Source organism: Pezoporus occidentalis, unplaced genomic scaffold, assembly GCF_034315485.1.
Source record: "Pezoporus occidentalis ecotype Australia unplaced genomic scaffold, CSIRO_AGI_Poc_V1 ctg359, whole genome shotgun sequence".
In the NCBI taxonomy this organism is placed as follows: Eukaryota; Metazoa; Chordata; class Aves; order Psittaciformes; family Psittacidae; genus Pezoporus; species Pezoporus occidentalis.
Genome location: NW_026915581.1, coordinates 90274 through 116427, shown reverse-complemented (window position 1 = coordinate 116427; position 26154 = coordinate 90274). Strand labels below are relative to the sequence as shown.

General features: G+C 39.9%; 2 protein-coding genes across 2 annotated transcripts in view; one reads left to right on the top strand and one right to left on the bottom strand.

Annotated features, from left to right (window-relative positions):
• Positions 1 to 21009, top strand: part of CENPP (centromere protein P) — a 140038-nt gene extending 119029 nt beyond the window's left edge. Inside the window, exons 6-8 of the mRNA XM_062630681.1 lie at positions 16781 to 16860; positions 18735 to 18826; positions 19111 to 21009. Coding sequence (XP_062486665.1) covers positions 16781 to 16860; positions 18735 to 18826; positions 19111 to 19232 — 294 coding nt within the window. The 3' untranslated portion in view covers positions 19233 to 21009. The remainder of the gene's footprint in view (positions 1 to 16780; positions 16861 to 18734; positions 18827 to 19110) is intronic.
• IPPK (inositol-pentakisphosphate 2-kinase) overlaps positions 19256 to 26154 on the bottom strand; it is a 30957-nt gene continuing 24058 nt past the window's right edge. Inside the window, exons 10-13 of the mRNA XM_062630677.1 lie at positions 25573 to 25723; positions 24038 to 24140; positions 23475 to 23554; positions 19256 to 22568 (exon numbers count right to left, since the gene is read on the bottom strand). Coding sequence (XP_062486661.1) covers positions 22343 to 22568; positions 23475 to 23554; positions 24038 to 24140; positions 25573 to 25723 — 560 coding nt within the window. The 3' untranslated portion in view covers positions 19256 to 22342. The remainder of the gene's footprint in view (positions 22569 to 23474; positions 23555 to 24037; positions 24141 to 25572; positions 25724 to 26154) is intronic.

The following is a 26154-nucleotide window of genomic DNA, read 5'->3' as shown; positions in this document are numbered from 1 at the left end:
GGGTCCAGGCTGTTGGATTTTGATTTTCTTATTTTTTGTTACTGTGAAGTGTAAATTTCTCCAGCCACTGTATCCTACAAAGAACTGTTAATCCAAGTTCAGTATTTAATATTTTTTTAAAAATAATTCTAAACCATCTAGAATCTTGAAAAGGTTTCTTTCTTTTTTATATTCATAATTTAATGAGGGGAAAACTGAGTGAAACTACCTCTGCCTGGTGGTAAGAGCAGCAGCTCTCAGCCAAGAGAAAACATGGTTTTCTCATTAAATTAAATTAAATATATAAAATGTTGTTTCTGTCTGTTTTTTTGGGCTGTAAAATGAAATACTTGTCATTAATATCTGTACTTTGTTTATATGGGGTGAAGTACAATTGGAGTGATTATTCACCTGCATCAAAGCTGGTGCTTTTAACACTGATTTAATGAATCCATCTCCAGTAATGCTCCAGCATGCTCCCAGTGATAATGCACTGTAAGCCTGTTCTAAGCAGTATGGCTCTACCAGGTATTAGAATAAGTTCAGCATTTGTTTTGTTCTGCAAGCATGTGTGAACTTAAGTTCACAGTAATCACAACAAATGGGAAGAATCATAAAAATGGCAACTATTGTCACCAAAGTATATCTATGTAACAAAATGAAGATTATATTGTGTCCAGCACTGAATTTTTACCACTAGCTTAAAAAAAGTTAGCATAAATAACAGTAGTGGTAAAAATAAAAGATACTGTATTTCATCTGTGTGACCGACTCTCTAGAAAAGGCTTTTTTTTTTTCCCCTACATACTACTACACTGGTTATTAAAGCAGCTGGAAAGATAGGACCATTTGTGTGTGATATTTATACCATATTTTGGAGCAAGCATTGATATGTAATTCTTTATTGGCTACTTTTAATGTATTTTGTGGCCTTTACTTGTATTACACTGTGTGTTGTACAAGGGAAAACAAACTGATTTTGTCAGAAGCATTTGCTGGTTTTTGTTTCAGAGAGCTGGGAAATTTTATGAAGTTCATTCACAGTGAGTCATCTTGTAATTAGATGTTATGACATCTTTGTCTCACAGAAATAAGCAGGGAAGATCCTATGAGCTAATCAGGATTGATTTGTTAGTAATTCTGAATTCGTAGGGCAGCAGAATATGTAAGAAATAAGAAATACGATTTTGGAGTTGAAAGAGCTGTAGAACTATCATTTGAATTATTTTTAAGAGACATAAATATGTACATAGTCTAGACAGTGCTACTTTTGCACTGGCAGGAGTAGCTGCAAGTAAATGCCAATACAAGAGCTGATTCCAAAACAGAGGGGAAAAAATCGAAAATGCCAAAGATGAAGAATATGCTGGAGGTCTCAAATGTTAGTGCATGGTGTGTTTTGGAAGAGTCATCCAGAGGTCTTCCTACAGGTGAAAAAATTAATATTAAAGTAATACAGAACTGCTTTTTAAATAACATTGTAGTACTTGCCTTTCTTCTCAGATTTTTTCCTACCTAACGATCAGATTATTGTGTATACCTTGTAGTTCCTACTGTGAGACTTAGATTGGCGTTGGAAATGTGGCTTGTCTTTTGAGTGCTACATACTCAGCTTTTTATGCAAGCTGGGGATAACTACATGTTTAAATTCTGGGAATCCAAAATCTTCCTTTTCTTTGTTGCTTTAATTTCCTTTTCTAGAACTAATGTTACTCATCTGTCCATTCCTATCAGAGTTTTTCATCTTACTTGTACTTCCCCTTTTCTCCTTATTTCCTTTTCTTTGTCCTTTCGCCTTTTCCTCCTTCTTGTTACTGTTCCTTCTGTCCTTCTTTTTCTCCATATGCATACAATAAAATGAAATATTGGGGGTTTGAGGCTTCTCATGTTACTTTATACTGTTTATCTTGTTAATACACCTCAGATAATTAGAGATTCATTAATTGCTGCTTGGATTAGAATGCTAGAAATGCCTGCACTGTTTTTAGATTGAAATGGCATGACAAAATCTTCTAAAATATTGCTCTTTGTATGGAAACTTGAAACTTTGAATACCCAGTTAGACTCTGGCATTATCAATAATCAGTCATATGCTTATGCAATTAGCAGTTCATCTGTGTAAGGGCATGCCTCTTTCACTGAGCTGTTAATAGTATAGAAACCCTGACATCAGTTCTACCTTTCTAAAGTGATTTTACTAATAAACCCAGCCAAGCGTGGACTTGCTGAGCATGCAATTTTGAATCAAGGCAATGCATTGCTGTATGCCACACACTACTAAGTCCTTTTGCAAAGCATGCTGAATTCCAACAGTCCTGAAGTCAGTCCGCAATCTAGATCCATGATCACTCCATCTGGAGACGCATGTAGCTCAGGCCAGACAGTGGCATTTTGCCATTGGTTTGTGTGGAAAACAGTCAATAGCTGTGGGGAGAGTTTGCAGAGGAATTTGGGATGAGTGCTGGTGGACAGAGGACTTGAAGGCTTCTTGTGCTTCCTCACATCCAGCAGTGTAAAAGCATGCTCTGGAAAAAAGCTGATGCTCCAGTATCCACACTGCCAATGTGCGTTATTCTACAGCTTTATGTTGTTGAGTTAGGACTAATCTTGTTAGTATACAACTGGGAAAAGGAAAGCCTTAAACATAGACAGGGTTTGCAGGCATGCCTGTTTGTGTTGCTTTACTTCCTTAGAGCTTTTAAAACACAAGAGAATTAAACTTACTGAGAAACTGAAGAAATAAAAAGAGAAAGAAGAAGTAGTATTAGCTGATTTTCTTTCAACTAGATTTCTACAAGGATAAGATTTGTTACGAGGTTGTCTGAATTGTTTCTGCACTGCCAGCTATTTAAATTCCAGTTAAAAAATACCTCAGGGTTGTGTTGAAAGTGAATGAATTACACTGGCAGCTAGTATTAGTGTTATTGTTACTTCTTTGTGTTGTAGCACTACCTAGCAATAAAACAAATATTTATATACACAGCACACCACATTCTTAGTGATTGCAACTTTGGCATTTAAAAACCAAATAAGGTGGGGCACAAGAATATGTTTTTGCCTGGCAGCTGCATGCAATTTCTCTTGGAGGAGACACTAAAGAATTCTCATCACTGCCCTGAATTCTTTTGTACTTGGCAGTATACAAATATCTGAGTCAAAATCATCCTTGTTCTGCAAGATTTACTCCAAGGTATATTAGAGAGCTGCAGACTCGATAGTGTTACAGTACAAGTGCTCTGGGGGACTTTTTTCGGTTTTGTTGTTTGGGGGTTTGCTGCTTTCTTACTGCAGCCATTTAGTAGATGAAAGTTTGAGGTCAGTTGACTGTTTTTATGAGCCTATTGTTTATCAGTGCATTGACAACTTTACACCCTTACACATACAGTAATTATAAGTTGTTACATGCTTTTGTGTACCGTAAATCTCTACTTGTAGGTGCTTGGGTCTTCTCAAGAATGTTTCTCCTGTCACTCTTGGTTATGCCAAGAATGTGTGTGATGAACTGAAATGTCATGCTTTTGACAGCCAGATTTAAAGAACTGCATTTGGGTATTACATGAAAGGAATTCAGTGGGCTTAAAGCTTTCAAGGTCGTTTCAGCAGGACTGGTTCCCACTCTTGTTGTATCTTGTTGCCATTTCATGTTAATATGTATTTTCACATAAGCAGAATATTTGAGGCATTTGATAAGTGTTAATAACCAGACCAATGGAAGCTACTAGGTGAGATTGTCCTAAATGCTTTGTAGAACCGTTAAAGAGGGCGTTTTGAGGAAAAGATTTTAACATGTCTGGCATACATTTTTATAGAAAGCTTTGCTTTTCTCCTAATGCAGATGTTAAACCCTTTTCTGATGCTCAGGAACAATAATGCTATTACGAGTATTCACTACTATTGTGAAAATAAGCACTGATTTATACAAGGATGCATTTTACTTACATAGCTGCATGTGTTTATGGCAAAATCTGGTCCTTATGATGGCTAGATAAAGAATATTATTGTACTGCAGGCAGTAGTGGGGAATAACGCTGTGGACATTGTCATTCATCCAGTGGTTTAGGGGGCCTGTAAGGATGCTGGGGAGGCACTCTTCATTAGGGACTATAGCGATAGGACAAGGGGTAATGGGTTCAAACTTAAACAGGGGAGATTTAGATTGGATATAAGGAGGAAATTCTTTACTGTAAGGGTGGTGAGGCACTGGAATGGGTTGCCCAGGGAGAAGCTGTGAATGCTCCATCCCTGGTGGTGTTCAGGGCCAGGTTGGACAGAGCCTTGGGTGGCATGGTTTAGTGTGAGGTGTCCCTTCTTATGGTGGGGGGGGGTTGGGACTGGATGATCTTAAGGTCCTTTCTAACCCTAACTATTCTATGATTCTATGATACAAAATCTAAAGTGGAACTAAAGAAGGAGCATATCTTGAGTGCAAGTCATGCAGGACATTTTCTGTTTGTTTTTGTGCAGCTTGCAACTTTGCCTCTGGTGTCCAGTGAAGGTTATAGAACAGCTACCACTTCCTTAAGGTACCAAGGTGGTAGTACAGGCAGATTAAACAGCTACTAATTGACCAAAACCCTCTCTGCTGTTGGACAGTTTGCTCTAAGTGACAAGAGATTGATTTCTTGTACAGTTTATATCCCTTGGTGAGAAATTAAACTTGATATTTTAGGTGTTCCAAGTAGGTCTATGGACATACATGTCTTTACATGTTTGCCCGCAAAGAAGTGAATACCTCTTCAGACTCTTTTAGAAAGGCAGTTCTCTAAGGTTTGTTTGAACAAGACTCCAAATACCTTTTCTATACCTGATTTATTCATTGGCAGTTAGATTAATAAGTAATAATAACTGAAAGTTATTAGATTATTTTATCCTGTCCTCTACTGTATGCTGTCCTTCTTGCTTTGAATTTCTCTTTGCAGAGTCTGTGGCACAAGAACTCTTGAGGGAGGGATAGAAGTCTTGCTGCCAGACAACAACTGATAATACATGTTTTGGGTACATTGCATTGATGATAATTCCTGGCTCGTGCATGAACACACTTGCTGGCTAATAAAGTCAAGGTTGAAATTCTGTTATCTGAGGCAGGTACATTATCTTTACAGGAATAACAGAACTCAACTCCAGTTACTGTGCCAATGGGCAGCTGTTCTAGTTGTGAAAATTAATGGAGTTTAGAACCAGTGAGCTACTGTTTATCAATAGTTCTTAACTGTGCACTTTTATCTTCTACCCGATCCAGTCAAGATGAAATAACCACAGCAGTAAATGATAAACAAAAGTTGAAAAACTTATCGAAAAACTTTAGAATCATGCTTTTAAAAGTAAATGTGCAACACTGAGCATATTTAGGTGAATTGAGTGTTCTTTGTTGTGTCCTATGATTATTTTTTAAATTAATCAGGGTACTTGGAAAAAAACGAACACAGCTTCAGAACCAAGTCGTTAACCAAATTCAGATGTTGTTTAGATTATATTTAAATTCTGCTGTTTGGACAGACTTTGAACAGACTTGTAAACTCTACAAAAGCAAGTTGGGTCACATTGGATAACCAACTTTTCTGTGGTGTTTCCAATCCAAGTTGCTTCATGCAATCCATGGCCCTTTTACAAAGCCATTAAAAAAGCTTAGAGAAAATCTTGCAACATCTTCTATGCAGAAAAATATTTAAAGTTCTATAAAGGTATCTTGCTTCTGTTGTAGTGGAAAAGAGCCCAAACTTAGCTTAACTTCTCTCTTAAAAATACCTTCCTGCAGTCTACTTCCTTCGGATTATTAAAAAATTGGCTCACAATTATTTCTTCACAAATGTTTGATTCTTCATGCAGTTCTGTAATATGGCATCTTTTTGCCTTTCTTAATTTTTTTGTTTCCATTCTGTTCCTGACTGCTTAGTATCTCTTAACTGAATTAGACATATCCACACAGTGCCTTACATTAACTTTATCATCATGAAGTGTTTAATTATATTTAACTGCAGAGGTAAGGTAGGGGGTTCAAAATATAATGAAAACTAATATGTCAGTAAACTTGCAATGGAGGAACAGAACTACTGAGCTCTAGTGGTTTACTGTGGATTTTCACTGAAAGAAATGTCCAGGTGCAGAGTTAATGCTCTCCCTCAAAAAACAAATCAAGTAGTATGTCCTGGACTTGGAGCTGTGCAGATACTTGTGCAGAGGATGGCTCTACAGCCACCTTAATATTGAGACAGTGTTCTTTGAAAATTCTAATCTAGAAAGACTGGGTTATTTAAACTTAAAAAGGCAAAGAGAAAGCCAGAGCTAACTCAGGGGTTATGAATCTTCAGTTTAAGTGGATAGTCAATAACATCTGATATGGGAGCAAACAAAGGGGAATGTGCTGTCCCTGAGTAGCAGATGGCATGTTTGTTCTGTGTATATCCTGACAATGACTGGTAGCTCTAAAACACGTCCAGGTGACACGTCCTGCAGGGTTGGGATGAAGTTGATCTTGTGGCAGCGGAAGCATTCTTGCTTTCTGGACTCTTTTCTGGCCTCTTAACCATGGCCCCTTAACACCTTCAGGTTTGGCAGTGTTTGTGTCCAAGAGGGCAGCATTAATAGGTGAAGATCATTCTGCAACTCAGGAGCAGTTTGGGGTGTCTGGTGTAGCAACGCAGAGTCTCGGAAGGTAGAGTGAGCAAGCCTGCAAGTCTTTTCAGCTGCTCTGGAGGAGTGAGTTCTGATTTCCAATATGCCTACTTACTATAGAAACAAACACAGACTAAAGTACCTTGGTACTTTTGCTTTAGAAACATTGGCTTGCGCGTGTGCTCAGGAGTATAACTGTTCATAATCCAGTGGAAGACTTCTGCCTTGACAGTTTAAAAAAGGAATAACAAAGACTCATCTCTTCCCCAGCAGGAAAAAAAAAAGAAAACACATCTGCAACTTCTGTGGTTGCTAAGCAGTTACCATTACCCCTTCCTGTTCTTGTCCAAGGTTTCATTTTCATTTAATTCTTTTTTTCCTCACATTTTAAAAATAAACCTTGAGTATGTATTCAATTTATTCCCAATCTGCTGTAATTAAGTTGCAGATAAACATGTGGTTACCATATGACAAAGTGATATTGAAAGGAAATGCTTTATAAGGCTCACAGTAGTAGGTGCACTTGGGCCTGGGCTGTGCTGGGACAGCTCTTCTGTTGGATCTTCAGCCTATATCCAATTATGAAAATAAAAATCGTATGGTAAATTAATAGTCACATAGTGACAAACTGAATCGGGTACTGTACAACCATGGTTGAATCAAGCATCAAAAATAATGTTATGGAAATATGAAAGAAGAAAAATAGATGGTAATGCAATAGAGTGGGGGCTGAAACAGCTGAAGATGAAAAGGGAAAAAGAACAACGCAAAGGAATGTCTTTGGCAGTTTGCTAAGGCTGCATGGGTTTGGGGGCTGGTGATGAGTAAGACTTCCTCACAGTCCATTTCAGATCCTGGTGTAGAGCATTTTTGTAACTGTAAGAGGTAGTTGCAAGTTTGGATCTTAGCAAAGCAATCTATAACTCTTGAGGTACAGATCTGGTCTGCTAAAAACACAGCTCTGAAACCAGGTGGATGCAGAGCAATTTGTATTCAGGTAACCAGCTGCATGTACATGCACAGAGGGAAAAGAGGCATATTCTGAGCTTGTGAGGACGTTTTGGGAAACGTTTCCTGCAAAGATTTCACCTCTGCAGGACTAATTCCTCAAGTCTGCTCCCAAAACTCTCCTTTCCTAAACAGGAAACGTGCATGTTAGTATCACTTGTGGTTTTCAAAGAAGGAAGCCAGAGCAGTGAGATGAACTGTGGCTGCCACACAGACAAACCTACTTTTCATGGGGCACTTTTTTTTGTAAACTTGCTCTTTGGCTCTGAAGCCTCCTGTGAGTTTTGTGCAATTTGCATCACACGGATCAGCAGCAGGACTGTTCCCACCGAAATAAACATTTCGCTCAGTGGAAGATGGAAGCTGTGTTTATTCTGAGACATAATTACAAGTGGTGAAGTCTGATAAATCCAGATTGCAAATACAGTGTTTTTATGCCATGTAATTTAGTTGAAGGGGAAAAGTACATTATCTTTTCTTGGTTTCAGTTCCTTAAATTGTACAAAATGAGAAACCTCGTGGTGATTTTTGAGAACCTTAATGCTTTGAACTCACAATGTGCCATTCTTTGAATACTTAAAGATAATTCTAGGCCTTGCAAAGCAGTTTTCAGTGTAGACATTAAAAAAATAATAGCATGCAAGAGCACATTTATAAAAAGTTTCTCTTTTCTTATTCTCTCGTTTGTATTTTATTGTTTAAAATGGGTTTTATTAAATTTTTTTTCTGGCTGTGGTAGATACAACAGCTTATTTTCATAGCTGTAATGTATTACATAGAATCACAGAATAGTTAGGATTGGAAAGGACCTTAAGATCATCTAGTTCCAGCATACCCCAGTTGTTTCAAATTGATATTTATTCTTACCCAAAAAGAAAAGCATGCTGCCATCTTCCCAAGGATATAACAACCATCTGCTGAAAGTTGACCTTAGATGTGCAAATAAGGTTTGTGGCTTTGTGCTTTAACTGACATTTAGTTAAACACACTGTTTCCTGAAAAGATTGCCATATTTTAGTTAAATCATTGACTTCAGGTTACAGTGTTATCTTTCAGGCAAGCACCGAACTGTCTCTGTTTTCACAAAGCCACGTGAAATGGTGCTGCAGAAGCTGATAGCACACCCTCTTGAGCATCTTGCCACTAGAACATATTGGTTTGGATGCAGGACTACACTTGGTGCTGAAGCTTCACCAGTACCTGTTGCTTAGCATGGATGTATGGGTTTGTCCTGAAAAATAACATGCATCTTGTTAAGTGGGGCTGTGTTGATGCTCAGTTTCCTCATGTTTCCATGACTCAAGTCTGAATCTCATTATGACCAAATGGCCAAAAGGAATATATTATTTAAGCACAGGCAGCCTTCCCCAAACCATCAGCATTGCTAATCCGACAGGTACGGGACTCAGACCTATTGTTTTCTTTAAAGCCAAGTGTAAAAGCAAATAGAATTTATGCAGCATTATTCATTTTATAAATGTTTAATACTTTCAGCATGAATAGATGCCTGCATGAGAAGAGGCAACACCTGAAGATTTGCATCTTGTGGAATTACTGTAAAATTATACTGGAGTGCAACAGGAGGAGTTGATCAAGTGGGTTTCGGCAATGCTAGCTACAGTTGGAGAAATGCAGAAATAGTTTGTGTTAAATATTTCTAATGTCCCATATTGTTCAGTCTAGAGGGAAGTTAGAATGAGATACCTGGGTATTCAAATTATTTGTAGAATGCTACCTCAGCAATTGTGTTGTATTTCTATTCTGTTTTCTATTGCACAATTCTGTGGCACTTAGGGGCACAGTTTCATGGTGGACTTGTCTGTGTTAAGTTTATGGTTGGACTTGATAACCTCAAAGGTCTTCCAACGTCAGTGATTCTGTGAAGACCTATCACACTCGTATGATGGTCAGAGATCAAGCAAGGACTGGGACACTGCCCCAAGTACCAATGTTCCTCTATTGCTCTAGTGGACTTCATGAAAACAACAAAAAATAGTTTAAAACTGTGAATCATACATGTACATGCACAACAAGGGATTTACTGCATCTTCTAATTCTTGTCCCATGGGTTCATTGCATACCTTAAGGCAAAAGTCCATTTGTAGAAGTCCTGTGTAATATGATTAATACACTATGTACCAAATACAGGTTTTAGGCAATACAGAATTTATTTACACAGACGCTAAAGAGTATATGAAATGCCATACACAGAATGCTTTCTTTTTCAGCCAAAAAATATATGGCATGGGATAAAGTGAATTTTCCTTCAAAATGTAAATGTTTAAGCCTTATAAATACCCCAGTAGCTCCCAAAGACCTTTGTTTCCAGTATTAAGCTGCTGAAGAAATAAGGATTTAAACATGTCAGCCTGCAAAGTAAACATACTCAGCTGTGCACTGAGGTGTGTCATGGAAAAGTAATTCCTAAGTAGTTATCTCACAATAAATTCTATTGCTTTCTATATTAATTGGATTGTTGTTGGGGGGAGGGGGGGGTATGATTTATGGGTCAGTATTTTACCTTTGGACCCGATGCTTCTGAAAAATAAGAGGAAATTCATCCAGTTTACATTTACATCAGTTTACATATACAAGAGCCAGCCTTGGTAGACAAAGCCAGTTGATTTAACAGTAATGTAATGATTTATGTTGTTGTTGGGTAGTTTTAAATGGATTGTTGTTTGTTTGTCTGGCCAGACCTAAAGCACTGAAGGATGGTGGGTTTGCCTATCCTTGACGTTGTTGTTACAACACTGGAATCCTTTTGGTAAGCCTGGCGGTCACAGAGTTGGATTTCTGTGAAAAAAATAAACACTCATGTCCCTTCTTTCTGTCTGATGCTTTGTGTATGGGGGATGTTGTGCAAGTCTCTGAGGAGATTTGCTGATTTTTGCATTTACATTTTGCATTTACTTTGTCATTATCGTATTACTTTCTTTATATAATTTTTAAAAGCTCCTTTAAATTAAATGTGCTACATCTTCTATTAGATTTAACTTCACATTAAAACCACAAAGTCTGTCTGTAGGAATTTTTCCCCTTGTGAACCATCTGTCTTTCTGACTCGATTCCAGTGCATCAGAAGGGAAGTCTTTTTACAGAACATTGTGATATGGTGCTTTCCACAGTGAAATTTTGAACCTTTCAGGCTTTGAACATAATATTTAATGACACCGGTAGTGCTTACAGTATTCACTGACAAATACACAAATGCTGGCATTGCACAGCAAACACTTCTACCTAAAGATCAACTTAAGCATGTGACAAACTTGCAGCATCTGCAGGCAATGGATTCTTCTTCTTGTGTATTCTCAAGGTTCAGGCCTTTGATTACAGTTCGGAAGTCTCAGGGAAATGCTATTTGAGACAAAAACCTTCTCAGACCCGTGGCTGTCTTACAGATCCTCACTCATTTCCATTACAGGCATTTCTTTTATCCTTGTGTTCATGTTTCTAGTGTCCATCCATTTATACAGCACTGCTGTTGCCCAGTGGTGAGGAAGGAAAGAACCAAAACAAGGATGCATTTCTTTTCAGACATAGCAATGCTCAATTCTCGATGGTGGGCTTCTCACAGTCTGTTTCATCTTATCTGTTGCAGTCTGAGCAGTGCGTGGTACCAGAAAAGTTAAATTTCTTGGAGAATTTTTTCTCTTATTTAGGGGTTTAAAAATACAGGGAAGTGTAAATCTCTGTAAATCCTGTAAAGCAGCTGTCACCAACATTAAATATTTTACTTAACAGAAATACATTAACAAATGGATTGTGCAATGCCTAGAATTGAAACTCTCCAAAGCAACTGAAGTTACATTTCTAGAAAGGTCATTGATTAAAAATGTACACAGGACATTCGGTTTATGACAGATTAACACAGTTTGTGGCTTGAGGATAAGAGTTCCTGGTGAAGTTAGCACAAAATATTTTAGCAGTGTGTGTTAAGAACAGACAAATTGTAAGAGCAGGTCTCAGTAATGGAACTGTAGTTACCTGGGCTAGCAGATGGCTTAGGTAGAAATACAAACTGATTTTCATACATGTAATTGCTGCACATCCTTTCATTTTGTAGTTTGGTGATTGCTGGCTTTATGTATCTCTAGGGCTTGATCATATAATAGTAAAATTACTCTACTTGTTACCTGAGTTAGACTGCTGCTAAAACTGGAGAATGAGGCTGTTGGAGAATGCAGCTACTTGGAATGGAGACTATCCCACCCAGAGCACATGGAGCAGTACGCCAGGACAGCTTCCCTTTGGGCAATGCTAAAGGGATTGACCTCATTTTTTTGCAGTGGGCAGCAGACTGGTGGCAGTGGATTTAGTGCTGGTGGTTTAATGTTTCTGGGATTTAACCATGTTGTTATTGGTATTCTAAAGTTATCTAGAATTTTCCTTGGTTTTGCAAATAGTTTGTATTTGAATTACTAAAGCTACACTGATGTTGTTATTTTAAAGTCTTGATGCAGCCACCATGTGTTTGCCTTCAGGAGTTGATAATATGGCCTTAGTTGAGCAAGCCACACATACAAATCACCCGAATCAGAGCCCAAGTGGAGAATCTTTAGTAAATGTAGCTCACACCTATGAAGGGACTCACAGTAGCATGACTTCTTATGTACAGTCCTGCTTACAGAATGCCAAGTTCAAAATTAGTAGTGTAACGGTGAAGTACCGTTCCAACTAAGAGCAGAGTAGCATTACTTTCTTGACAAGTCGGTTGGAAACAAATCAATCTGCTTTTATTACAGCTTTTGTCTTGCCAGTTTTGCTTTGCATTCGTAGCCATGGCTTTTAAGCTGACTAACTTAAAGCAATGTCCTTAGAAGAGTTTTAGCATGCAGAAAATTCCCCAGATTTTGCTTAAAAATAGATCCTACAAGCGTGTTCACTCAGATGGCTGCATGTGTATGTTTATGTAAGATGTGTCATGGGAGAAAGGGAAGACTGTGTATTCCATCATGAAAGTCATCCCTTTGTGATTTGAGACTGTTTCTGTTTTAGACACAAGTTCCCATAAGATTCCCTGCTCGGACTCCTGAAGGAGCTGGAAAAACAATTTCCGTCCAGAAGTAATAATAGCACAGCCTTTTTGGTTTTGATCATAAACTGACATTTAAAAACCATCTGAGGAAAGACATTTCTTAATTCAAGTCAGGTTTTGTTTAGTGCAGTTGTAGCTGATCCTTCCCATCTGGCATCGCAGTACTTGCTGTGATACCTTTCGGTTGCCCTATGTCCAGTTTATGACATCCCGCATGAGTTTTGGACTTTCCTATGGGACCTTTCCGTGGATTGGGCCATTCTGTTGCCCTGGTTATTGCTCAGCGTTTCCCTTGCGAAAACTTGGAAAAGTGGCCCAGCAGAGATGAGGTGATGATCTGGTACCCCCAAAGTGTGTTTGGAATTATAGTTCTGTCAGGACTGTTGCAGTTTTTGCATCCGCTGTGCTTTGGTGTTCCTTTACATGGCAGATTCACATGTTTCTCATGAGATACAGATATTACATTTTATGTGTGGAATAGAAAAGGTAGATTGTGTGACTGCCTTTCCTGGCTTTTTCCCTGTGTTTTCAGTGTTTAAGATTGCTCACCTAATCCTGGTGTGGTAGTTTTGCTCCCTGCTTCTGCTGTGGTCATTTCAAGGAGTCACCTTTGCTGAGACACAAGCCATGCATCCTCATGAGGGCCTGGGTCAAGCACAGCTTCATGCACAGTTAGATTTCAGTTCTAGTGTGTTTTCTGCCCAGAGAGAGATGTAGCTATTTGTGTTTTGCCTTTTTATGTTTTGTGGATTGCTAAAATATGATCTTTCCTGCTAAGATGCTGGATTTTATCCCAAACCTGTGAATTTCATACAAGATCAGATTTTCATGGTATTAGGATTGATTGCTAAGACTCTGGCATTTACTGGCAGCACAGAATACCCACTTGCTGTGTGCAAAACTTGCCAACACACACTTCCAGGTACAAAGGAAATCACATCCTGAGATTTCCTTGGGATACCTCTGGCTTCTGTACACAGAAAGTACCACTCCCAGCTGGGGTAAGTGCATTGGTGAGGATGGAAGTCAGGGGTGTGGTTTAGAGTGATTTGAAAAGCTGAACTCTTATCTAGTTCCTCTGATCTATTTTCTCTTGTGATTCCCAAAGGTCTTAGGTATGAGTGGGTGAAGATAAAACCTGACTCCATGTTTAGCTATGGTATGCTTGGGACCTCTTGTAAACAAGGAACTTCAGAGTTGAGTTCACCAGATATGAGCTAATACTAAATTATTTGCAATAATAAGTATTTGCAACCTGGAGCTAAAGAAATTGCTAGAATCTCTGAGACCTCTGATATTAAATGGAGAACATTAAAGACAAAGGTTAGTGAGAAGCAAAGTCTCAAAAACTTGTTTTATTTTCTCCTCAGAGGAGTGTAATTCCACAGGGAGCAGAGCTGGAAAAAGATGACTGTTCTGGTAGGCGAGTGACCCGAGACCTGCACGTTTCTGTGCTGTAACTCCCGTGTGCTTTGTTTCTCCCTCTGTGTCTTTGTTCCCAGGATAGTTCGTGGTCTTTATCCCTGTGGTAAATACAGTGCTAGATCCTTTGTAGACATTAAAACTGGCAAATTCCATGTGATTTATGTCATTTGGCATTCTGCTCCAATCCTCTTCAGTTTGTCATAAATTCCTAAACCAGAGCAAGATCACATCTGGTAGCAATTTCAGTCAGCCAGATGAGGCGTAATTCTGCAGAAGCAAGCTCATTTTCTCCAGTGCTTTTCAAAGATGAGCTCTCCTGTTCCTTTTCCATAAGGCACGCCACTTGTCCTGTGAGCTCTGTGGAATGATATAGGCTCACAGACTTTTCACACTTTATAAAGGCAATCTTTGGAACACAGCTTTGTATCCAGTACATGAGGCAGTACAAGGGAGTAACAGCGCTGAAGCCTTCTGGGAACAGGCTGCATCTGGATTCTGTTTTCCTTTCCAAGAGCATGTCCTTGCAGCTCCTCATACTCCCGGGTAACCTGTCACCTTTCCTACTACAGAACTTCTAAAGAATCCATCCACAGCTACTATTCTGCTTTTCTTTTACATGCTTTTAAAATAGTTATAGCAGAAGTTGCAAGGCTTGGGTAATTTCAAGACTGTAAAATATTAGAGGCACTAATAATGTAGAAGTGGAAAATAGCTCTAATTCCCACTAATATGGAAGTTTAAAAGTAGTTTTATGTTTCATCATGTTCCCATTGTCCTGTTATATTTTGATAATAGTGGTTATGTTGGTATCTCATTGCCTTTATTACTTTATGCTTTCAAAGCTCTGTGTGGAGCTTGGTGGTCCAGTTTCTCAAAAGTAGCAAAACAGAGCATGGTAGTGAAGTTATGGAAATCACAGAGCAGAGCCTAGTGCCATGGTGATGTGTTATAATGTGCTATTAAAATCAAATTAACAGAACTGAGGTAAAAAATAATCTTTCAAGGTTTCCAAGGTCATGCACAAGGGCCTCTAAGTCTGCTTGTACAAGCAAGCGCACAATGCTGGTTGTCCCTCTGAGGTGACCAAATTTAAGTATCTCTTGATATCCCATGAGAGGTACTTCACAAAAAAAAAAGCCAAACCATTCAAACTTTAAACACCACAAAATAAACCAAACCCAGTATGTCAGAATTTCATATTTGAGAAATCATGGCAGTCAGGTGAAGTTCCCGACGACTGGAAAAAGGGAAATATAACCCCCATTTTCAAGAAGGGGAAGAGGGATGACCCGGGGAATTACAGACCAGTGAGTCTCACCTCTGTGCCTGGCAAAATCTTGGAGCGGATTCTCCTGGAAGGCATGCTAAGGCACATGAAAATCAACAAGGTGCTTGGTGACAGCCAGCATGGCTTCACTGAGGGGAAATCCTGCCTGACCAATTTGGTGGCCTTCTATGATGGGGCTACAGAACTGATGGACAGGGGTAGAGCAGTTGATGTCATCTACCTGGACTTGTGCAAAGCGTTCGACACTGTCCCACACGACATCCTTGTCTCTAAATTGGAGAGACATCAATTTCATGGATGGACCACTCGGTGGATAAAGAACTGGCTGGATGGCTGCACACAAAGAGTTGTGGTCAATGGCTCAATGTCCGGCTAGAGACCAGTAATGAGCAGCGTCCCTCAGGGATCGGTGTTGGAACCGTGTGGTCGGTTGATACACTGGAGTTAAGGAATGCCACCCAGAGGGACCTCGACACGCTTGTGAGGTGGGCTGATGCCAACCTCATGAAGTTTAACCATGCCAAGTGCAAGGTCGTACACCTGGGTCGGAGCAATCCCAGGCACAGCTACAGGTTGGGCAGAGAAGAGATTCAGAGCAGCCCTGCAGAGAAGGACTTGGGGGTGTTGGTCGATGAGAAAATGAACAAGAGCTGGCAGTGTGCGCTCGCAGCCAAGAAAGCAACCGTATCCTGGGCTGCATCAAAAGGAGCGTGACCAGCAGGTCGAAGGAGGTGACCCTGCCCCTCTGCTCTGCTCTCGTGAGACCTCACCTGGAGCATTGTGTGCAGTTCTGGTGTCCTCAACATAAAAAGGACATGGAGCTGTTGGCACAAGTCCAGAGGAGGCCACGAGGATGATCAGGGGCTGGAGCACCTCCTGTATGAAGACAGGCTGAGAACGTTGGGGCTGTTCAGCCTGGAGAAGAGAAGGCTGCATGGAGACCTCAGAGCAGCCTTCCAGTATCTGAAGGGGGCCTATAGGGATGCTGGGGAGGGACTCTTCATTAGAGACTGTAGTGATAGGACAAGGGATAGCAGGTTAAAACTTGAACAGGGCAGATTTAGATTAGCTATAAGGAGGAAATTCTTTCCTGTTAGGGTGGTGAGACACTGGAATAGGTTGCCCAGGGAGGTTGTGAATGCTCCATCCCTGGCAATGTTCAGGGCCAGGTTGGACGAGGCCTTGGGTGAGATGGTTTAGTGTGAGGTGTCCCTGCCCATGGCAGGGGGGTTGGAACTGGATGATCTTAAGGTCCTTTCCAACCCTAACTATTCTACGATTCTAACTTAAACTTGTTAGTTTAGAGTGACCATACTACTACAGATGCAAGCTGGTAAGATGCATTGCAACTGGAAAGCACTCGCTATAAACTACCTTGTCTACAATTTTTGTGACCTAATTTATACCCTTTTGAACCTATTTATTCTCAGGAAAAATATCCTGACATTGTGACCCTTCCGGAAGGCCTCCTGGGAGATTATATACTGCTGAGGAACCCCAAAACTTCTGGGTGAGCCAATACCAGTTCTTGATTTATGCAGATAAAGGATTGTGAAACACATAGGGACAAGCTGTTGGTCTGCTTGAACGGTGTCACTCTGCTTTGTAATGTGTTTAAACACAAAGCCTACATCGTGTGTGTTGTATTTTAGGGCTATAACCACACATTAAAAATGTGAAGAGATTAAAAAAAAACAACTAATTATATGTAGAAATGAAAAATCAATCATCGCATTGCTACAGCCTGTACCTACTCTTAAAAAGCTAGATGGAAAAAATAGAGGACTCAAGCAGCCTTTTGTGTTTAGAAACAAAATCCATTATTTAGTTTTGGAAGCTCGTGCTACAATGAAGAGTCTAAATTCCAAATTTAGGAATTCCACCCTGGTGCCTGAGATGCTCCATCCTTGCATGCACAGGCACTGTTGGAGCTTGCAGGTACAGCTCTGCTCTCTTCAATGCAGCAATCACACCACACCCAGGCAAAGCATAGCTCTCCAGTCATCTTCCCTTACAGAATGGAAATAAAACTGCAGCCACTGTGACTGAGAACAGCCAGAGTTGTATTTTTCCATTTTTTAGAAGGAAATCAGGCAAGGGAGGGGAGCACTGCACTCCCCTTTATTGTTATTACTGTTAGCCCAAGCAAATACAAATAAACCCTAGTGTGGGTAGTACTGTCTGGTTTAGCCAGATCTGCCATTTAAAACCAAGCCCTTTTAACTCTAGGTTGCTGAACTGAATCTTTCTGAGCCCAGCATAGTCAGAAAACTATTGTGACTAGGTGGTATTCTGCAGTTTCTCTTCATGTCACCAGGTGCCAAGTGCCACTACATATATGCCCTCTCACCCAATCCCACCATTTCAGTGGGTTAGTAGAAATACACTTGGCATATTAATTGGTTTGCAAAATCCCAGCACAAGCTATGTACAAATTCCCAAAGAATTCTTAAGAATGAAGTGGCAAAAGGCCAGCAAATCCTAGTGAAAGGAAACTTCCAGAGTCACAATTGGTCAATGCTTGCAATGACTTGTTAACACGCCTATCAACCGGGATCAGGAAAGCCTTACTTTCCATGAGGAATACTCCTAAAAGCAGAGATAGGAGGGAAATACAAAATATAGTAAAGCAGAGAATTCATTACAGCTGTTGTTTTAGAGTAACCCTTGTGTACGTGAGTCTTCCCCCGCAAAATCCAATGGCCTCACTCATCTCTTTGTAGAGTGCAGTGACCTCGTCCTGCTGCAAAAGCTGGAACTAATACTTTGCCTTGCAGAAAGCACCACCAAGACCCTTGAGGGAGTAATGAGGGTGAAGAGTACTTAAAAAAAACTTAAAAGCAAACCAATGCAGGACTCTAGACCTTAAGACAGATTTACCCCTGTGTGTTATTCAAAAGAGGCCATGAATAGTGGAGTGGACCTTATTTTGAAACCCAGAACACCCCTGTTTATGAAAATGCTTAATCTGAAATTATTTTTCTCCATTTTCATCCCATATCCAAGTGTGACACCTGAGCACAAGGTGCAAATAGAGCACAGAGAGATGCCCTTTTTCCTTTCTCTATCTTACTTTTTACCACTGCCATGGAAACTTACCATTCCTAAGGGATGAACATGAACCACGGGAAAAACCTTTGAGGCCGAGAATTGGAGCATGCCTGGAACAGTTCCTTAGCAGTAGCTCACTGGTTTTCCTTGGTTTCAGTACACATTTGGTTCTGAATGCAGAACCAGAGATCAGGGTTTTGCGTTCCTTGGGGTGAATTTTGTGTAAGAGCACGCTGAGTGGAACCTTCAACTACTGCACTTCCTGCTTTGAAGAAACCTCACAGACAGGTGCTGAGTTAACCCTTAACCAGCTTTTCTGTGCCTATGCTACAGGTTTGAATTAATGATTGTTTGGAAGATACACATCGATGAGGAAGGGAGATCTACACCTGTTCTGGACCTTCTGACTAAAGTACCAAAGCAAGGTAACATCAGTCACTTCAGAGCCTGTTTCTGAGCAACACCTGTCCCCTTTTCTTCCCAACATCTCTTCAGGGCACATGGAAATCCCTTTTGTGGAGCCCAGACAGGCAAACAGATCAGAATTTAGGAAGCAGCTAAGCTTCAGCTCCTGTGTCACTTCACTTAACAGGGCTCACACAACCTAACAAGCTTGTCCTCCTATTCTAGACAGCAGGGAACCTGCTTTGGCTTCCAGTAACAGTGCAGCTGTTGGAAAATCCCATTTGTGGTTGTGTTTTTCTTGCAGTCCTGGACCAGAATATGGCAACTATTGAGAATGCACCCACCTATTTCCGGAGCATGCTACTTCTGGTTGGGATAGAGGAAGCAATTGAGAACCTGGTCAACGTATTTGGCTCGGAAAGATGACTACCAGCCTTATTTGCAATAGATAGCAATTTCAAAAGTAGTTTTAATTCAGATATTGTGTTACACAGTCTATAATTTCATTGAATATAAACATTAAGTTATTTTCCATTTAGAAACCATACTCATAAAACATGCTATCTGTACAATTATGGCACGTTATATATAAATTGTCATGACAGGAAAATAAATACAGCCATTTAAATACAAAAATGCCAAATAAAATAGTTACATGTACAGAGTGAATTCATTATAAATTTATCTTTCTGAATCATTAATGTACCAGAGTGGTTTTATCTTCTTAACATTTTCTAGATACCTGGAAAGTGTTAAAAGATCATGCACTGTCAAAAATCAAGTCCATAAAAATCCATTTCATTTCACAGCTCTGTAAAAGTACAGTGATTTTAAAAGGACAAGAGAACAGTAAGAGACTCCTGGAACAAAGAGTTAAATAGCTTTCTCATTAAATTAGGGTGGAAGTAGACAATTTGAAGGTTTCAAAGACATACTATGCTAAAAGCAAAAAAGGAAAAAAATGGTAACTGTATGAAGTAACTTTTTTCCACACAGCAAGTGTTGAGGAGAGATAGCATTAACCTAGAAAGAGCCACTACACTTCTGTGAGGAGAGATGGACAAGTTAAGGACTGCTCACTGCAATACTTCCTTTTGATTTCCTACCTCCAGGGGGAAAGTCTAGTTACGAATGCATCACATTTCATACATTCATCCCTAAAGAAACCAGAGTGGACAGATCTCCCTTCACTTCTTCACTTCCACCAGATGTACTGTTAGCTCACCAGCAACCTCTCAGCATTTCTCAGGAGTACCTGCTCTGCACTAGACATTCATCATAACTAACTGCTTTATCCAGACCAAATCTACATGACTAAGTCACATACTTCTCTGGTAGGGAATGACAGCTGCTCCTGGAATCAAGGGGCCAAAGCCACAAACCAGAATCTCAATAACGTCATGAGACTTCCTCTTCAAATCCACGACTGCTCTAACCGTATCAGCAGCAGTTTGCCAGCTCCATTTATCAGTTATGAAAAAATATGTTATAGCAACGGTGAAATAGGTGGAGAAACCAAGAGCTAAAGAAACAGTATGTTTGTAATACCGTAATTGTAATAACCTGCTATTTGATCACTCAGTCTCCTACTGTTCTGGTAGGTCAGGAAAAACTGGGAGGCTGGATTGGTTTCTGTCAGAATCTACAGTTGAGCAATGCCAGGGATCAGGGTTCAATGAGCAGCAATCTGTAACAGAATACCTTGTTAGATATCAGGCAGATTAATTTCAAGTTTGGAATCTAGTAGACAGGCACAATGCAGTACTCTTTATCCACTGACGTATTACTGGTTTAGCTTGTTTTGTGTAACCCTTAGTGTATTTCATCTTTAGCTCTTTCTTCCATGAAAATGAAACTTGGTAACAGCACATGCTCTTTACTTGCATAAAAAAGGTGTGTGAAGTTAAGAGCATAAAATCCTGGAAAGTTTCCTTCCCTCCTCCTCTAACAGTTGGAGGATTTCTGGATTTTAAAGTAGCCTCTCTTCCCCCCAGGTCTCCTTTGGAAAGAAGGGGTTGTTATCACTGTCACCTACCAGCTTATTGCCCTGCTGCAGTGTCACATTTCAGTGAGGCACCCCACTAACATGTGTTGCCACCCGCAGAAAAGCTCTGCAGTGGTATGATTCTGCAGCTCATACCTTTGAGTTGTACGGGGTTTTCTCACTTTGCTTTTTGAGTTTCAAGTAAAACTGAACCATTCAGCCCAAAATCCCAATATAAATATATTTTCTAAATGCTAACCTACGTTACTGTGAAAAACATGACCAGGAAGCACATGCTGCATTCAGGTAATCGCAGGTCACTGTAGCTTGAACAGCATCTCTGCACACTTCTGGGTGTGCAATCCACAAGCATGCAGGGAAAGTGCCTGTAGATTTTACCATCTACCTTCTGTTTTGGATACATCTTCAGTCTCCAGCTCGAGATCTTCCTTGAGGATGGCTTTTACTGCAACCTCTCACAAGGCTTCTGCTGCACATACTAACATTTAAAAAGCAAACCCATCATTAAATTGCTGATGTAGTGATACAAGCTTAGCTCCAGTAGTCACACGAGAAAGTGACCCCTTCAGAAAAGAAAGCCAGGTTTTTTGCATTACTTAAAACAAATGAGCCTGAAAGTGGCTGCTCGTACTACACAGCATGTGCGATATCAGTGATATAATGCCACCATTTGACACAACCTAAAAGTTCTGACATAATTTGTAGAATATATTATTCTTACAGTTCATCTAAAATTAGGTATGAGCAAGCTGTGGTTTCACCTTCAATAGCAGCACATAATGTATAGAAAATACAAGACCAGCATGCCAGAGGCATTAAGCCCAGCTGTCATGTACAATGTAAAGACATTTGCCTTTAACCCTCTTCACTTTGTTTCAGAAGCTTTAGGTAGATGCAAGGTGACCACAGAGCTGCTGGAGGCAGTCTGGTGTTCTTAATCTCATGTGTTAGCACTGAAAAGCATTTGGCAGCAACACAGTAGTTCCACAGGTCTGTAACGCTGGAGTAGGCACCTCAGCTGTATTTTCTGCTAAATGCTGTATTTAATGTGGTTATATTTATTAATTCAGTACATCTGTATTTAATGCTAAAATGTCATGTTAGGTTTTGTCACTCCTCTAGTGGGTATGAGTGAGGCTCAGAGCACAAGCTCCAAGGCAATTATCCTGTTAGTAATTAGGCTTACTATGTTAGTGCAATACTTCAGGAAACCTTTCATTCTGTGCTCTTTCAATTCTAAGAAGGAATTCAACTTTTAGTATTAATCGCATCTGTCCTCTAGTTCCAAGGTATGGCACGTTATCTGATCTGTCATATTAAATACATTCATTGACATTATGGAGCAAACGTGCGTTTTAGTGCTATTCCATGTCTTTGAAAGGCATACCAATTAGAAGTCATTTCTGAAAGCAAAAACATTCACAGCTGAAAGATGCACTGAACACAATAGGGAAAAAAAACCACCATAACTGTATTCCATTAATCTTTCAATTTCTAATGTGTTTGAATAAAAATAACCTTCAGGAAATGGTTACACTTTATGGAGAACTAATGTGCAGTCTTCATTCTCCTTGAAGAGAGTGGACATCACTGGGTCATCTTTGGCCTGTACATTCTTCAAATAATAGTTAACTATCTCGCTGTCCAGTTTGTACTGGTGGGGAATGCTTTCGTATGGTTTTAGGTCAAGGTCCAGCACAGAAACAGAAAAGGTGAATCTCGATTTGGATGTGAGTACCACAGGTCTTTGCTCAGAGCTGGAAAACAAGGAAAAGAAATTCAGCTAATGTAGAATTTAGGAAACTATAGCTCCAGCTTAACCAGCCATAAAGTGAACATGCGGACACCTCTTCCAGCATTTTCCTTTCAGCCTCCACACAGCTTAATTCAAAACATTACTCTCAATTACTGTGTCTGTGTGTAGTAAACCTAACCTGTTCTAGGTGGTATGAATTCAAAGCAACATCCTTAATAGTCAGCAAAAGCAGAAAGAATCACTGCAGCTCCTACTCAGGTTCAAGGTAATACAAATTTAGTATTAGAACTAATGCTCAAGCATATACTCAAGGATGGAGGACTCAGGTCAACCACTACACAAATCATCTCCATAATGAATGTTTTATTCAAGAACTGCAAGGCAAATGCAGAAAACAATATTCTCCAGAAATAACAAGGCTTGGGAGAAACAAACTCCCCTACAGAAAAGCAGACCACTACTGGTGACATAAGTCAAGATGGACAACACCATGGCAGAGCCTCCTGCCTTACAGCAAGTCACCTCTATTATTGCCTATTATTCTAATTAGGCAGTTAATGGCAGCTTGCCTTGAAAAAGCTCTCATACAAGGACACCACGGCAGAATTGTATGTGCCTAGTTAAAAACATGTATATCTACTATAAACAGTCAAGTCAAATTTTAGGATGGGAGTAAAATATAAAACCTTTATCTTTTGTATCAACTTAAAACTTCAGAAACAGACATTTGTCCTAACTATCTTAAATCGGAACTCTCCCTTACTGATAGCTCACAGACAAATATTTGGATGCTGCCCCCACCCCCAAAATCCAAATCCCCACTTTTTAAAGTTATTTGACTGAACTGTGCAAATGCATCTTCAATTTCTAAATCAGGGGGAGTCACTTGGAAGCAGGCACCTCTTACCATTCATCTTGCAGGCAGGGTGAAAGGGCAATCATGAGGGAGCAGTCTTTAGCAGTCATTGCTATTCTGTACTGCTGCACCTGCACAACATAAAAATCACACAGATTTTCTCTTACACTTTATCTGCCTTTAGCAAAGCATGCTGTTCTTTACAGAAGGCATTAGCATACTCAGTGTGTTGGTACTTTAAAAGCTGGAAATTATCTCTGTAACAGATGGTTCACAGAAGCAAGTGATTTTACAGCATCCTGTATAAGAATCCTGTTTATTTCCTACAGATAGGTACTTTAACTGAAGGCCAGAACAGCACCAGCCCATGCAAATGCCTCTTCAAACCAGAAAGGCAACCACCAGCTCAATTTTTCTCCCTAGAACTGGTGCTAAACATGTTTGGTTTTAACTCCTTCTGCAATACAGATGCACCCTGGCACAATGAAGAATTTTTGACCATGCAGACCTCTGGTAAGCCAGTAGCAATGCTGACACACTGTTCATCCCTTCCAGTGAGACAGTAGTGTATTAACAGACTAAATAAGCTTCAACACCACACACAGGGAACGTACCTTTGTTAACGCAAATGCTACTGTCCCGTCATCTTCAGTTGAAAGATCTAGCAGCTTCTCATAAAATGCTTCATTGTAAGGTCCATCTATCTGTAACGTGCTTCTAAATAAATTTTTAAAAGAATATTTACAGACAGCTAAGATGATTTACAGGTTTTCAAGCACACTTTTTTATTTGCAGCCCACAAACTCCAATTAGAACAAACAATAACACTAATAAATGTAGCAACAGGTTAATACTCAAAGATCTGACACCATGACCAGGCCCTGTTATTCTCATATCACTCAAGACTTGCTGCTTCTTAGGACTTGAGCTGTTTGGTTTAGGTATTTTTAAAGATGGATCATTGTTAATCCACTGCCACCTGTTTATCACTACAAAAATGAGTAAGTTTCAAAACATTTAACAGAGCCTTGCTGAGCATACTGACTCCTCTGGCAAGGCCCTGCTCTGCCCCTGCTTCTTAGTGTATTCTAACAAGGGGGTGGTCTACCTCCTGGCTTCCTCCCTTTCCCTGTTGAACAGCTGATCTCTACCTGAAAAGCAGAGCCCATAAAAGTGGGGTGTTCAGCATACAAACTCAACACAGACAAAAGAATACCTTTGCAATTTACTTGTTTAAGGTTAACAATATACAAGTAAGCTGCACTGCAAGTGATTTAAGCAGAACTTGAGACCAATCCCATTATCTGTAGGACAACCCTTCAACTGCACGAGGAGCCCAAAGACCTGATGAGCTCAAGCAGAAGTGGTTTGCATGTGAAGCCAGAGTGCCCTCGTGTGAGCAGTGGCAAAAGTACAGGCAAGCTACAGCCCAGAATGTAAAAGCAGCATCCAAGTCAAAGCTTGTCCCAGCAACTATTATTGCAACTAATAAGCTTTATTTGAGAACAAATTTAGCACCTTGCAATGCCCAGTATTCTATTATTTCCTTACCAGGCAAGAAATAACATAAAATAAAGATTTTTGTGCCTCAAGCATGGTTTGAATGCTTGCAATGTGGGTTACAAACTGCCATTTGGGGCTATTCATATCATGCAACAAAGGCAGGCTGATTCAGAGCTGCTGCAGGGCCTCGCAGGCACAGGCTAGATTGTTGCCAAATATGAAATTCAGGGGTTTAAAGGGCAGGTTGTAGGTAGCCCAATATAGACTTAGGAATGACTAAAAACATTATTACTGCAGATGCACTTCTAGCTCCACAGGTACCAAAGGCAGGAAAAACCACCCACCTTACTCTATATTTCTTCAAATATAGAGCCTCCACAGATAAGAAGCAGGGTATTGTTCTCTCTTACTCTGCTGTGAACTTCCTGTAATCATTATGTAAAAATTCAGGCCGAAGTGAGCAACACCAAAACTTTTTGACAATAAAGCTCATCTTTTATGTTACCTGGCCTTTCAAGTTAGAAATTCAGAACATGCAGTCCATGAAAGAAGGCCACATACAACATAACAAGAGACAGTGCCCGCACAGAGCCTACCTTGTCTGTGTACCTCCTTAACCAGAACTGAAAAGCTATTTAAGTCTTACCTTTCTTCAGGAAATTCCTCTAAATACTGTTCAACTCTACTGTACAAAGGATGGAGTCCTTCAATATCCAGCATGTCCAGCATCTGAGCCTGAAGAGTTTTATAAAGGAGACAACCCCTCGGTAAGCCAGAGCTTTCCAATTTATGTTTACCTAGAGGAAAATGTATGTTCAAATAAGACAAGATACAAGTGATGTCTTCGCTTCATCTTGCCACTACACAGGCTTGTGCACGAAGTAAATCCAAACACTCTTTAGACCAAGGTGGAAGGACACAACCTCAAAACACTTCAGTACCCAAACACCAATGTGCCAGGTGCATGTGTACTGAATGGCACATTTGCACAGCATTTATTCTGACTGCAGAATAAAACACCTGGTATACAACTCTACAAATTGCTCAAAGAAATTAACCACCCAAACCCCACATACTTCCACTGCAATCTACTTCCTTGAGTCTACAAGAGACATTTGTCACAAGCTTGAAGCCACCACAAATTCACTTTCAGCAATATGAACTGTTGGCAGAAAGTAATCTAGCATTTCAGACACTGGGTCTTTCTAATCTAGTATGATATGTATGA